The sequence below is a fragment of the Chlorocebus sabaeus genome, chromosome 8 (genome assembly GCF_047675955.1).
Source record: "Chlorocebus sabaeus isolate Y175 chromosome 8, mChlSab1.0.hap1, whole genome shotgun sequence".
Lineage (NCBI taxonomy): Eukaryota > Metazoa > Chordata > Mammalia > Primates > Cercopithecidae > Chlorocebus > Chlorocebus sabaeus.
In genome coordinates, this window is record NC_132911.1 from 100,072,500 (window position 1) to 100,087,892 (window position 15,393).

General features: G+C 42.3%; 1 protein-coding gene across 1 annotated transcript in view; it reads left to right on the forward strand.

The window, feature by feature from the left end:
- PTDSS1 (phosphatidylserine synthase 1) overlaps window positions 1-15,393 on the forward strand; it is a 71,624-nt gene that overhangs the window by 26,529 nt on the left and 29,702 nt on the right. The window contains exons 5-6 of the mRNA XM_008001153.3: window positions 6,706-6,864; window positions 11,279-11,430. Of these exons, the coding sequence (XP_007999344.1) occupies window positions 6,706-6,864; window positions 11,279-11,430 (311 nt within the window). The remainder of the gene's footprint in view (window positions 1-6,705; window positions 6,865-11,278; window positions 11,431-15,393) is intronic.

Here is a 15,393-nt window from a genome sequence, read left to right on the forward strand (position 1 = left end):
TTCCTGCCTCAGCCTCCCGAATAGCTAGGATTACAGGCACCCGCCACTACACCCGGCTAACTTTTGTATTTTTAGTAGAGACGGTGGTCTCACCATGTTGGCCAGACTGGTCTCGAACTCCTGACCCCAAATGATCTGCCTGCCTCGGCCTCCCAGAGTGCAGGGATTACAGGCATAAGCCACCATGCTTGGCCTTTTTTTTTTTTCTTTTTTGAGATGGCACCTCACTCTGTCGTCCAGGCTGGAGCACAGTGGCATAATCTCAGCTCACTGCAACCTTGGCCTCCCAGGTTCAAAGGATTCTCCTGCCTCAGCCTCCTGAGGAACTAGGATTACAGGCATGTGCCACCACACTTGGCTAATTTTGTATTTTTAGTAGAGACAGGGTTTTAACATGTTGGCCAGGCTGGTCTCGAACTCCTGACCTCAAGTGATCCACCCATCTTAGCCTCCCAAAGTGCTGAAATTACAGGCATGAGCTACCACATCCAGCCCATGATCAATTTTTATTTTTTTTTATTTTTTAAAGATGAAGTCTTGCTCTGTCCCCCAGGCTGGAGTGTAGTGGCACAATCTCGGCTCAGTGTAACCTCCATCTCCCTGGTTCAAGCAATTCTCCTGCCTCAGCCTCCCAAATAGCTGGGACTACAGGCGCCCGCCACTACGCCCAGCTAATTTTTGTATTTTTAGTAGAGACAGGGTTTCACCATGTTGGCCAGGCTGGTCTCAAACTCCTGAACTCAGGTGATTTGCCCTCCCAAAGTGCTGGGATTACAGGCGTGAGCCACTGCGCTCAGCCCCCCATGATCAATTTTTAACTCAATCTCCAGTCTTGCTCTCCTTCCTGGAAGATGGGGGGTGGGACTGAAAGTTCTAGGCTTCTAATCATGGTTTGGTCTTTCTGATAACCAGCCCCCACCCAGGAACTTACCAAGTCACCTCATTAGAACAAAAGATGCTCCTATCACCCAGGAAACTCCAAGGGATTGGGAACTCTGTGTCAGTAACTGGGGTCAAAGAACAGGTATTAGAACAAAAGATGCACCTGGCACCCCTGTTGGTCAGGAAAATTGCAAGGGTTTCAGGAGCTCTGGGCCAGGAAGTGGGGACAAGGACCAAATTATTTATTTATTATGAATCACAATATCAGACTATTTTATATAATAATGTGTTTGTTTCCAATGTTTTTTAATCCCAACATTTGGTACAGGTTAATTCTTTTCTGAAAAGGAGAACAGGAATTTGGGCCATAGATGGGCTTACTTTGACAAACAAGAAGTAATACAAAGGGACTTAATAAAAGGTCCAAGAAATAATCATTCCCCCATAGTGACACTGGTGAAATCCTTCTTAGAGTGGTATTTAAAGATTGTTATCTGTAAATTTTTTAAGGGATATGCTTAAAGCTAAAATAAGAATGCCAGAAATTATTTATCAGTCTCAGGGGAGAAAGTCTGTTTTGAAATTTGTTTACTCTAAGGGAGAGAATGGCAGAGGTTGACGAAGATCTTAGCCTATCATGATGATGATAATGCAGATGACGGTTATGAGGATAATGGCAGTTATTTATTATGAGTTGTCTATTTGTCAGACACTGTGCAGGGCACTTTATATTCTACGTAAGCCTCATGCATGCATGCTAGATGTTCATATCACCATTTTACAGAGGAGGAGATGGAAGCTAAAAATGCAGTATCTCACTGAAAACACAAGCCAATGGATCTCTCTGGCGTCAAAACCTGTACTTTTCATTTGGAGTGTGCTTCCAGTATATAGTCATAAAAATAAGTGCTTTGATGCTCACAGGAGCCTTAGGAAATAGAAATTGGGAGAAAGATCCCAAATGTAATATTTTCCTAAACATCTTTCTTGCATTTTTGACCAAAAGTGGTCACATTGCAAAGTAAACTGACTTGCAGGTGGATGTGCTTGTGTGCCTCTGTTGATCCAGTTCTCACAGCCAGTAGGAGGAGATTGAATCGAATAATAATGCTCTTGACACTTGGCTTTCTTAGGAATTTGATCTCACAGAGACATCCAGATGTCACAGTTACAGCCCCCAAGTAGCTGAACCTGGCTTTTAAACTCTAGTTTTCAAGTATTGGCGAAATCTTTCTTGCCAAGGTAAAGCACGAGGCTGTGTTCAGCTTGTAGAGTTCTAACTGGTGCTGAAACAGCCTCATCTTCTTCATCTCTAATCCCATCCCTTTATACTTCTTTAAAGTTGTCTTTTGCAATTCTAAGGACCTATTCATTAGTGGTTCCTTTATGCAAGACAGGTCTATAATTCCTGGCTTCCCAGAGTCCCTACTCTCTCCACTCCTTCATGCTGCTACCTATTCCTAATCTTGATAGACCATGGTCCATGCCTGGTATCATACATTGAGACTCAGACTTCATTTTCTCTTAGAATCAATACTATAAATTAATATTATAAAATATTATATAATATAAATATAAATATTCATAAAATATTATAAATATAAATATTTATAAAATATTATAAATCCCTTAGAATATTATAATATTATAAATATTGTAAATTGGATCACTGAAATCCCATTAGAGGCAGTTTGTTTGTGTAATTGAAAAGTTGCTGCATTTTAAAATATTGATTCTATGCAAAAATATGTCTTTAAATTTCAGACAAGTTTGTAGACTGGGTTGTCTTGAAGCAGCAGTCTTTGGCGAATTAATGCTGACCCCGCTTTTCTTCTTCATAAGACACCATCCCATGCTGGAGGGAGTGGGGAGAGGGTGGGCATGCTCCCTGTCCTCTTGGAGCTTGGAGTCTACAAGAAGGCAAATTAAACCAATAATTGTTGGCTGTTGAACCCTAAGACAATTTCAACAGCTTTTTAGAATTTTATTATGAAAAATTTTAAACCTGTGCAAGAGTAGAGAGAATCTATAACCTCATGTACCCATCACCCAGTGTCAGTATTATTGACACAGGCCCAAACTTATTTTACCTTTTCATTCCACATCCTGGATTATTTTGAAACAGTTCTCAGAAATTAAACCTAAAATAGATGGGCTTTTCTTTTCTTTTTCTTTTTTTTTTAGCATAACCACTGAACAGTGAATAGTACGCAGTGAGTGTTCACATTTCTGCAGTTGCTTCGTAAATGTTCTGTACAGTTGATTTATTCAAAATAGGATCCAGACAAGGTTTACACATTGCAGTTGATGTGTCTTTTAAATCTGTTTTCATCTGTAATTCCCCCTCATCATTTCCTGAAAGTTTATTTGTCAAAGAAACCACATTGCTTTACTCTATAGGGTTTTTCACATCTGGATTTTGCAGCTGCATTTGCAGTATCATCATTTAACATGTTCTTTTTGTCCCCCTGTATCTTCTATAAAGTAGAACTCAGGTGTAGGGGCTGGATGAGATTCTAGATTCCAGATCAGTTTTTATAGTGGGACTGCTTCATAGCTGGTGCTACGTATCACACTAGGAGGCACACAGTGTCTGGTGGTCTCTCTTTTTATAATGTGAAGGTTGGTCATGGCTTTGCGAGGTCAACATCAATTTTAAGATGCACCATCAATTATAGGTATGACTTTTTGGAGGAGAAAAAAAGAAACCTTGGGCTGGGCATGGTGGCTCATGCCTGTAATCACAGCACTTTGGGAGGCCCAGGTGGGCGGATCACAAGGTCAGGAGTTTGAGACCAGCCTGGTGTTTGAGACCATGTTTGAGACCAACATGGTGAAACCCTGTTTCTACTAAAAATACAAAAATTAGCCAGATGTGGTGGCACGCGCCTATAATCCCAGCTACTCGGGAGGCTGAGACAGGGGAATCATCTGAACCCGGAAGGCGGAGGTTGCAGTGAGCTGAGATTGCACCACTGCACTACAGCCTAGGCAACAGGGTGAGACTCTGTCTCAAAAAAAAAAAGAAAAAAGAAAAAGAAACCTTACATTGAAAGTGCTACACATTGTAATATATTGAAATAGTCACCCTAATTCTCAAAACAATACAGTGTGAAAAAGGCATGTCCTAGATTCAAGGAAGCACAATCGTTACAAAGGGGACAGCCTATGCAGAGGCCCTGATTGGGGGTGTGGGGAGCTGGGACCAGTCTGGTACAGAAGGAGTGTAGGGATCACAAGGCAGAGGGCCCTGCCTGAGGCTAAGGAGGCGGCCAGGGCTGAGCCAGCTGGGATGAGGAGTTTGGGTTATTCTAAATGTACGAAAAGGCCATGGAAGGTTTATAAGCAGAGGAGCTACATGACCTGTGTTGATGTTTTAGGAGGTCAATCAATAATACCTCCATTTCTAGTGGAGTTTGGAAACAGAAACAAGAGTTCAAAATCTCAGCTGATTTCTTCCTGTAAAAGCTCAGTGGAGCAGATGGCTTTAGACCTGGGCTGAATTAAGCAAGCCTGTCTTCCCCTCGCCCATTAGACAACCACAAGCTTCTTCTACAAAGCAGGGCCTGACCCATAAAAGTTGCTGCATGGCTGGGGGAGCTGATGAGAACCTGTGCTGTCTGTAGGCAGGTAATTTCCAAAGAGGACCTAAAAGAGGTTGGATCTCTTTCTTCTTCCAAAGTCAGCAACTGCCCCAGAGAGGAGTGAACAGATAGTTGGGCTGGAGACCCAGTGTGTGCAGTAGTGGAGATCCTTCTGCACTGGGACGGGCATGCTACCCAACCCCTTTCTCCCCGTCCTCCTGCCCCAGACACCCTCACACACATGCATGCACATTCCATGATCTGATGATGATTTTCAAGATCTCTCTGTAGTCTGAAGCTGGATGTGAATGCCCAGGTGCTTATTATAGCATCATCTATACTTTGTTATATGCCTGACACATTCCACAGTTTTCGAAAGCTGTCATTACGGAAGTCTAAGCAAGAAATAATAGTGGCAGTGAGGTGGATAAAAGAACAACCTGGGGAGGTAAAATGAATAGAACTTGGTATTTGGTTAGGTGTCCAGCAAGCAAGGCAGAGGGTAGGGTTGCCAAGTTCAGCCTAGGAGCAGTTGGGAGGTCAGCAGAATCTGTCTTTACCCATATTTTGCTCACAGACATTGTCCACTTGACCCCCTTTCCAGGCTTCAGCTCTCCGCTGTCTTCGGTTAAAGCCTGTTCCTCCTGGTTCCCAGGGTTCTGCCTGCACGCAGCTATCTTGCTGCTTTAAACTGCAGTGCCCTGTGGCCCTTCCAGGACCGGGACCTCGAGTCTTACGAAGGGGATAACTGGCAAATCTGTTCATTACTAACTATACTGCAAATAGATGGATTGGTCTTTATGATTTTTAAAGTGCCTTCCCACGTGTCAAAGCGTAGAAATACTTAATAGAGTATAAAGGCCTCCAGAGTTATCTGCAAGCTGTGATTACTTTAAGAGTAGCCTTCTAAAAACAGATTTTATCCCTTCCTTATCTAACTCTACACAGTGTATTCCAGAGTAAAGAAGAGGGTGGGGTGGTTGAGACATTTGAGTTGATGGGACGTGGCCATGCTCCTTAACCTAATATATAACCTGCTTCAGCCTAAGGGCATTTCCCTCTGTCAGCCTGTGATTCTCTGTGACAAGAACGTGCTGTTCCAGAGTCCGGGAAGAGACTTTTCATCTTATTGCAGGGCAGTTTTTTTTTTTTTTTTAAGCCTTATCTTGACTCATCCCTATTGAATTTTATCCTCCTTTCTCCAGATTTCCCATTTACACAGCATAATCTCACATCATACTGATTCTCAAAAAATAGAATTCTTAAAAATGTTTGTTCAGCTTTGCAAGTTGAAACGCATTTTATCTGAGAAGGAAATCTGATGTGTGGTGGGTTTCAGAAGAGACAGGGAAGCTCTTTTGCTCTCAGAAAGTATTTCTGGAATTTAAAACTATTATAGTTTATGGAATTTTTTTCAGCTGGCTGATAATAGGGGGTGAATATTTGCCAATGCTTACTACTGCCTATCAAATTAATTTTGGGAAGAAAGGATGTGAAATGTAGAGATTCCCGATAAATGTTATATTATCAGATTGTCATGCAGTCATATGATAAGATATTAAATTATTTAGAAATATGTATAATCAAAAACAAAGATACTAGAAACGGAACCAAAATTCTTAAAAGCTTTGTAATTTTTAATATTTAAATTATGTAGTATCTGATATATTTTGGGGGAGGGGAGTTCTCTGTTCTTTTAATTACTGAAGTTGGGTGCTTTTCTTCTTTTTTCTAGCCTAACTATTTAAGGCTTTACATTTTCCTCTAAAGTTCAATTTTTACATGGTGTATTTTCATTATCGTTATGGCACATTAAAAAAATTATATTATGATTTCTTTAATCCATGATATTTAGAAATGTGTGTTTAAATTTCCAAATCTATTGGGAATCTTGTATTTGTGCTGTAGTTACTGGCTTTAATATTGTTGCCCGGTGGTCAGATGACATGATCTATGTCATACCACCTCTTTAGGATATGTTGAGCCTTTGTAAAATTATTTTGCTTCTCATTTTAATGCAGCTTTTGCAATTCACAGCAAAGCAGTGTTGATTTATAAACTCAAATACTTGTCCATTTTCCCTCAAGACCCTTAAGTTATTAAAACTTTCTCTTTTTGTTACTGAGCAAGACTTATTAGTTGTCAAGGTCATATCTGTTCTTTTCATTTACTGGCAGAATCCTGGAAGCAAGTTGATTTCTAGAGTTTCACTAATTATTCACTTTTTTATTTTAAATAGGAGTATGCTGTGAACTGCCATGTGATCACCTGGGAGAGGATTATCAGCCACTTTGATATATTTGCATTTGGACATTTCTGGGGCTGGGCCATGAAGGCCTTGCTGATCCGTAGTTACGGTCTCTGCTGGACAATCAGTATTACCTGGGAGCTGACTGAGGTAAGAAGGAGGGCATTGCGGGTTCCCCAGACTGTGCCGTGTGTGTAGGTTGTATATTGGAAAAAATATGTCCGTTAACAGTCAGTTAATCCATTCTCCAGCCCCTGTGGTACAAAACGTATTTAAACCATCCCATAAGAATATTTTATACTTCTGTTTAAAAAACAAGCAAATATTTAAAAAAACCTCCTTGTTAACTTAATAAAGTGTACCTCGGTCCTGCAAGTGTTAAAGAGAAACAAATGAAATAAAGCTAAAGAATGAAGTTAAAATTCCAAGTAAGACAAATAAATGGGAATGAGGAGATCTGCTTAGAATTCAATAGATCAGTTGACCTACTAACTAGCTTCCAGTTTGAGATAATAGAATTGTGTGTTCAAGTACTATAAGAGCATCCAGGGTATTTGGTAGCTGCAAAATGGATTCTAAATGTTAGCTCTAATATGTCAGTAATCAAAAGTTTGTTGTATTTACTTAATAAAAGAATTATAGTCTTGAAAAACTATTAGCAAAATGAAATTATGGGAACTACCTCTTTATTGTTCTGTTATTCTTAATCATTCCCAGTGAACAGCATTTGGCCACATGCACAGTATACTTCTCCATGCTCATCATTGTCCTGACCCTAACTTAGAGACGTGTGCCAGCTAGATGTGGCTTCCGTTAATGTGCCTCTCACTGTTCTGGAGGCCAGAAGTCCAAGATCAAGGCATTGGCAGGACTGGTTACCCCTGGAGCCTTTCGGAGCATTTGTTCCAGGCTTCTCCTCTATCTTTGTGGTTTCCTGGCAGTCGTGGTCCCTGGGCTTGTTGATGCATGGCCCCTTCGTGGTCACGTGGCGTTCTCCCTGTGCATGTCTGAGGCTTCATGGTGTTCTTTTTTTTTTTTTTTTTCTTTTTTGAGATGGAGTCTCGCTCTGTCGCCCAGGCTGGAGTGCGGTGGCGCAATCTCAGCTCACTGCAACCTCCGACTCCCGGAGGGTTCAAGTGACCCCTGCCTCAGCCTCCCAAGTAGCTGGGACTACAGGCGCCGCCACCACACCCAGCTAATTTTTTGTATTTTTAGTAGAGACGGGGTTTTACCATGTTAGCCAGGATGGTCTCAATCTCCTGTCCTCATGATCTGCCTGTCTCAGCCTCCCAAAGTGCTGGGATTACAGGCGTGAGCCACTGTGCCCAGTCCCATGTGTTCTTTTTCATAAGGACACACGAGCATTCCCCTTTATAAGGACACAGGTCATATTGGATTAGCAGCTCACTGTACTCCCTATGACCTCATCTTAAAGTACCTCTCCAATGACTCTATCTCCAAATAAGCTCAAATTCTGAGGTATTGGAGGTTAGGGCTTCAACATAGGAGTCTTGAGAGGACACAACTCAACCGATCCATAATAGTGCCCAACACTTTACATATGCCTTCTAAGTCCTCACAACAAACCGGGAAAGGCGGTGTATACAGATTCCCACTGTACAAATGGGGGAGCCAGAGCACACTGCCTTGCTTCCTTAGGTGAACCAGGATTGGATTCCAGATGTGAAGCCCACATTCCTGCCCTTACACCACATTCCACTTCTGAATTCCAAGTGTCTTTGGAACCCGGCTGCTGCATGGGCTTGTGTGAGGCACTTGGCCCTTGTCAGCCTCACTTGCTTCCTGCTTGCACTACAGACTGGGCATCTGCTGTACCTTCTTTCCCTACTTCCCAGTGCCTGTGGTCGCCAGGCCCTATAGATTTCTGTAGTCTTCTAAGCACCCAGTCGTCCACTGACGTCTCTTCGGACCTCTGCTCCCACTTGTCTCTAATCCACGGTCATCTCCGTCTGAATTGCTTGTCTCTTCACTATTTATTGCCAAATGATCCTCTTTAGACCCCACCAGACCAAGGCTCTTTCCTACTCCGAGCTCTTTAGTGTTTGTCCGTTACTCTTTTTTGAGACGGAGTCTTTGTTACCCAGACTGGAGTGCAGTGGTGCGATCTTGGCTCACTGCAACCTCCACCTCCCGGGCTCAAGCGATTTTCTTGCCTCAACCTCCCAAGTAGCTGGGATTACAGGCGTGTGCCACCACACCCAGCTAATTTTTTATTTTTAGTAGAGATGGGGTTTCGCCATGTTGGCCAGGCTGGTCTCTTAACTCCTGACCTCAAGTGATCCGCCTGCCTCAGCCTCCCAAAGTGCTGGGATTACAGGTGTGAGCCACCGTGCCAGGCCTTCATTACTCTTAAAATAGAATCCAAACTTCCAACCCTGCCTACGAGGCTCCAGGTTCACTGGCCCCTGCCTGCAGCCTCAGCCTGATCATGCCTCATTTTTGCCCTTGGTGCTGCAGCCGCCTCTGCTGTCTTCTCTGCCACAGAGTCCTCCCCATTGCTCTTCCCTCTCTTCTCGCCCTTCACTTGCTAACAAGCTGTCTCCAGAGCTCAGCTCTGGAAGGCTTTCCCTGCCCCTCCAGTAACTGTGCTCCATCTTCATACAGCTGGAAATAGAACACCTCACCACTCTCCTTTGAAATGCTCGTCACATGTTAGACACTCAATAAGTGTCTCTTCTGCTAAACCTTGTGCCTCAAGAGGGCAGGGCCCATGCCTGTGTATTCCCAGACCCAAGGACTTTGCCTTCTACGCGGCAGATGGTCCACAAATCTGTAGTGAATGAAGGAATGCAGCCCCCTCCTCCTTGGACTTGGGTCTGTCGGGGGCCCATCTCACCCCCAGAACCTGGTACCTTCAAGGAAAGTTCCTTAGGCTGGAGGATGTCCTCCACATCCCACTTTCTCTTGCATAGTTTTCTTTCAGCAAATACGTGTCATGGACTTCTGCTGAAGTTTCTGTCTTCTCTAAGGACAAGAGTTAAGATTCCATCTCATGGCTTGGAACCTGGGAATACACTTCAAGGGTAGTACCAGGCCCCCAGGGTTAAGAATGCAGCCACAAGCCATCACATGCAGCAGCTACTCTGTAGCTTCTTGACAGCAGGTTCATTAAGAACAAAAAATTCCTCATATTTATAATTTGTTTATAGCTTACAAAATGCTTTCATGAATACTGTTTTATCTTTGCGGTATTTATTATATTGCTTCAAAGGTTTATAATTACAGGCTTGTCTCTTTCCAGAGAACTCCCAGGCATTGTCTTAATAATTTTACTTCCTTACATTGGACCTTCACACGGCAGGGCATGCTGTTCTGAACACAGCAGATACGTCCTTTGTTTTGGACAAATTGATTTCCAGAGGACTTCTGTTCCACCCTTGATCTTACTGTTTCCCTTTCCTGGAATGCCCACATCTTCATCTCCATCTCATGAAATCAGTCATTCTTGTCCTTAATGTTCCCCCTCCAATATGTCTTTCTTGCAGAAGCTGTCTCCAGGAAAGTTCCAGAGGCCAAAGGAACCTTCAACCTCAGTCAGAATGCATGTTTTTTTCCACCATACTCCATTTATACACCATTGTAACACTTTCCTCAGTCTATCATATTTTGTGGTTCTGTTTATCTGGATAAACATCTGATCCCAGCACTTTGGGAGGCCGAGGCAGGCGGATCATGAGGTCAGGAGTTCGAGACCAGCCTGGGCAACATGGTGAAACTCTGACTCAACTAAAAATACAAAAATTAGTGGGCGTGGTGGTGTGTGCCTATAATCCCAGCTACTTGGGAGGCTGAGGCAGGAGAATTGCTTGAACCTGGTAGGCAGAGGTTGCAGTGAGCCGAGATCACACCACTGCATTCCAGCCTGGGCAACAAAGCAAGACTCTGTCTCAGAAAAAAAACCCAAAAATACAACATCTGACTCCTCCCCTTGAAATCAAGACTCTTGACTTCCTTTTCTCTCACCACCTTGCACATCAATGGGCACTTAATAAAAGATTGTCATTATTGTGAATCAGTTGGTGTGAGATTTCCTATTAAACTGTCATGCTTCCTACATCGTGTCATCAAGAGCTAACTGTTCTTTTACAACTTACTCAGTGTTTTACCTAAATATCTAGGGGATATTTTTGAAATGCACAACTTGAATTCTCAAGCTGCTAATTTCGAGAATTATGACAATGCTTTGTTGTCAGGGTTGGAAACTTTTCTCCTTTTCCCCTCCCAGATTCTTGTCACATTGTCGTTAGCCAAGGTAATTAAGTGGTAGTATTTTTCAGGAGAGACCATCCTTTCTTTAAAGCCCTGTGTCAAAAAGAGAAGAGCTGTTTGGCTATGTGCTGTTTGTTTGCAAGCCATCTGCAATATAAAAAATAAGAAACAGATTGCAGAACCTGTTACTGTTGGTTATTTTCTATACATTAGGAAAAAATGAAATGTCAACGACTTCTTCTGAAATAATGTATTATTAAAAAGGAAATGTATCTATCTGCATGGTAACCCAGTTTTGTTTATTATTTCAACCATGGGTTCTTGTGTTTCTCAGCTCTTCTTCATGCATCTCCTCCCCAATTTTGCCGAGTGCTGGTGGGATCAAGTGATTCTGGACATCCTGTTGTGCAATGGCGGTGGTATTTGGCTGGGCATGGTCGTTTGCCGGTTTTTAGAGATGAGGACTTACCACTGGGCAAGCTTCAAGTGAGTTGCCTTCTTTTTGGATATTATCACAGTTTTTCATGACATATATTTAATTGTTTTGGTAGGAATCCATTTTAGTATGGTCTTTGATGATAAGGAATAAATTCCATGTTAATAACTGAAACTCATAAATGATTATAAGCCTGATTTCAAGCATTTGTTCAGAAAATGCTCAAACATTTATGATTTTCTCTTTCTCACCCTATGTATTCAGGGGGTCCTAACACCATCCTCTTAATTCAAAAGATTTCTCAAATCTACTCCCTCTTTTTTATCCCAACTGCCTCAGCCGTCATTCAGACTCCTATCCCTGGATCAATTCGTCTGTTTCCAGGTTAAGTCCTCCAGTCCTTCCCACAACATTGCTTGAGTGTTCTTTTTGAAAACATCAGATTAATTATGTCATTCCCCTGTGATGGCTTCTCATGGTCTTTGGTTATGGTCAATACATCCATTGCCCCAGTAGGGAGATCCTTTCTCTATACCCTCCTAGGCACCCGAGGGTCTGTTTGTGCCCATGCTCCCCTCTCTTCACCTGAGACTTGGCCTGTGTACCCATAGGCCAGCCTGATCATCCTTTTCTTCGCTGACTCAGCTCACTTGCCATCCAGGAAGTTCTCTGACTAGTTTTAAGTTGCATGCCCCACTGTGCTTCCAGTGGAAGACAGTCACACTGCCGGCATTGCTTTATCCTGCTTTGTTAAACTTGCTTCTCAGTTTGCAGCAGGAATCATGCCATTGATAAGGAAGAATAATGATAGTGATAATGAAAGCTGTGGTTGCTTCAATTGTGTTTAAAACTTTGTTTACTTTATATAACAAAATAGCATTTTCCCCCATCATTAAATATTCTTCTAAAACATGATTTTAAAGGGCTTCTTTGTACTTCAACATATGGATAAACCATGTAGTATTTAACCAGTTCCATTTTATGGGCCTTTAGTTGCTTCAAAGTTTTGCTTTTATAAAGAAGACTGGAGTGATCGTTCTTGGACATATATCTTAGTGTGCATCGTCTTGTTTTTTTTTTGGTAAACAAATTCTTAGAAATAGAGTGTACCAATTTATAATCTCATCTGTAATATATATGTGTATCCATTTCACTATTTCCTTGAACTGCATTTTTAAACCTTTGTCAAATTTATCGCACATAAAATTGTGATACTGGATTTCTATCAATTTCTATTGGATTTACCCTCTTTTATTTGTGCTTTCTATAGATTAAGCTTATTAAGACTTTGCCATGAATGACTTTATTTTCCATTTTGTCATCCTGTTTTTTTTGTTTGTTTTTTTGAGATGGAGTCTCGCTCTGTTGCCCAGGCTGGAGTGCAGTGGTGCAATCTCAGCTCACTGCAGCCTCCGCCTCCCGGGTTCAAGCAATTCTCCTGCCTCAGCCTCCCAAGTAGCTGGGACTTCAGGCGCATGCCACCACGCCTGGCGAATTTTTGTTTTTAGTAGAGATGGGGTTTCACCATGTTGGCCAGGCTGGTCTCAAACTCCTGGCCTCAGGTTATCACTCGCCTCGGCATCTCAGAGTGTTGGGATTATAGGCATGAGCCACCATGCCCAGCCTGTCATCCCCTTTTAAACTAGTTTGTGGTGGATTTTTTATTTAAACATCAAAAATACTGTTAATCTTTTTGTTTAGGTAAATTTTAACTAGTATTTTCTTGTAGTTTCTAGTTTTGTTTGTTTTTTGAGACAGAGTTTCACTCTTGTTGCCCAGGTTGGAGTGCAATGGCAAGATCTCGGCTCACTGCACCCTCTGCCTTCCAGGTTCAAGCGATTCTCCTGCCTCAGCCTCCCGAGTAGCTGGGATTAGCCACCATGCCCGGCTAATTTTGTGTGTGTGTGTGTATTTTAGTAGAGATGGGGTTTCTCTGTGTTGGTCAGGCTGGTCTCGAACTTCTGACCTTAGGTGATCCACCCGCCTCAGCCTCCCAAAGTGCTGGGATTACAGGCGTGAGCCATCGCGCCTGGCCTTTCTTCTAGTTCTTTAATGGTTTTTCTTGTTTTAAGTGTTTAATCTGTCTTAAATTTATTTTGGTATATGATGTGAGGAGGAGATTTCACAATGTTTTTTACATTGGTTAACCAGTTTTCCCCATCACTTTTATTACTAAACCTTTCTTTGGTCACTGACTTGCAAGGACACTTTTTAATATATTTAATTTTAATTCTAATTTTTATGTATTTATTTTTTTGAGACAAGAGTCTTGCTCTGTCACCCAGGTTGGGGTGCAATGGTGCAGTCTCGAGTCACTGCAACCTCCACTTCCCGGGTTTAAGCAGTTATCCTGCGTCAGCCTCCCCAGCGCCTGTAATTCACAGCTAGCATTACAGGCATGCACCACCACACCCAGCTAATTTTTGTATTGTTAGTAGAGACATGGTTTCTCCATGTTGGCCAGGCTAGTCTCGACCCCAGCCTCCTAAAGTGCTGGGATTACAGGCATGAGCCATCATGCCCAGTCACTTTTTAATACATTTAAGGCAGCATTTAACCTAACAAAAATAGTAGCCATGCTTCAAGTATTGCTCCAAGCAAGCTTCACGAGCAGTATCTCATTTGAGCCTTGCATCAGTCCTGGGAGTAGACACTATTATTCTCTTCATTTTAGGAATGATGTGATACTGAGGCTTAGGTTTAGTAATTTGCCTAAGGACACATAGCTACCAAGCAGCTGAGTCTGAATTTGCACCAGGATGTCTGCTTTCCTTTTTGTTGTTGTTGTTGTTGTTGTTATTTTTGAGACAGAGTCTGTCGCACAGGCTGGAATGCAGTGGCACAATCTCAGCTCACTGCAACCTCCGTCTCCCAGGTTCAAGCGATTCTCCTGCCTCAGCCTCCTGAATAGTTGGGACTACAGGCACCTGCCATCACACCTGGCTAATTTTTGTATTTTCAGTAGAGACAGGGTTTCACCATGTTGGCCAGGCTGGTCTCAAACTCCTGACCTCAAGTGATCTGCCAGCCTTGGCCTCCTAAAGTTCTGGGATTAGAGGCATGAGCCCACCGCGCCTGGCCTCAGGATGTCTGCTTTCTTAAACACTGCTACAATATACTTCGCTTCAATATACTTCCTTGTTTTCTTATGTTTATTCTTGAAATTTGACTTCAGAATCATTTTGTCAAGTTCCCAAGACATAAGGCCAACTAATAGACAACAACAACAAAAACTCATGTTGGTGGTTTTTTAAAGTAATATTAAATGTATAAATGAATACAGATTAAGTCAAATTAACCTCTTTGCTGTATTAAATATCCTGATTCTTGATCACGCTGCATCTCTACTTATTCCCATTTTCTTTTCAGTCTTTCTATGCACTTTGCTATTTTTACAGTACAAGTCTTTTGTAGTTCTTGTTTATTTTTGGATGGTCTCTATTTTTTGCCACCAGTGTGCCACAGATCTTCTTGCTGTGATGTTTTCTCAGTAGAGTTTGTTGGTGGATAGGTGGGTGGATGAAGGAACAGCCCTGGTTTCCTATCACTCTCCGTGCTCCCATCCAGTAGAACAGAAGGCCTGACTGGTTGGTGCTTGTGCCTCCAAGCACTTAGCACAATGTTGGAGACATGAAAGTTCATGAAATAAATATTTGTGGAATTAAAGACTCATTACCAGTTATTAAATAGTATTTATTGTACCTTGGGTTTTGGCTCTCCTGGACTAGGACAGGAAGGGCTGGAATCTACACCCACCCCTAATGCTGAGTGTGGCAGCCACTTGCTGTCTCTGAGCCTTAATGTCCACATTTGTAAATTATAGGACTGTTTAGTTCTTTCATGGGTGTATGAAACTTTTGAGTAATTTCGAGGATGAAAATGAAGAAGGGTTAATTATCACTGTTCATCAACCCAAAGTGTTTACTGCTCTGGGGAAGAAATAGGGTAAAGAAGTGATGTGGGTGATGCAAGAATACGGAGTGTGTGCAGTTTTACCTGGGAGAGAAGCAGTG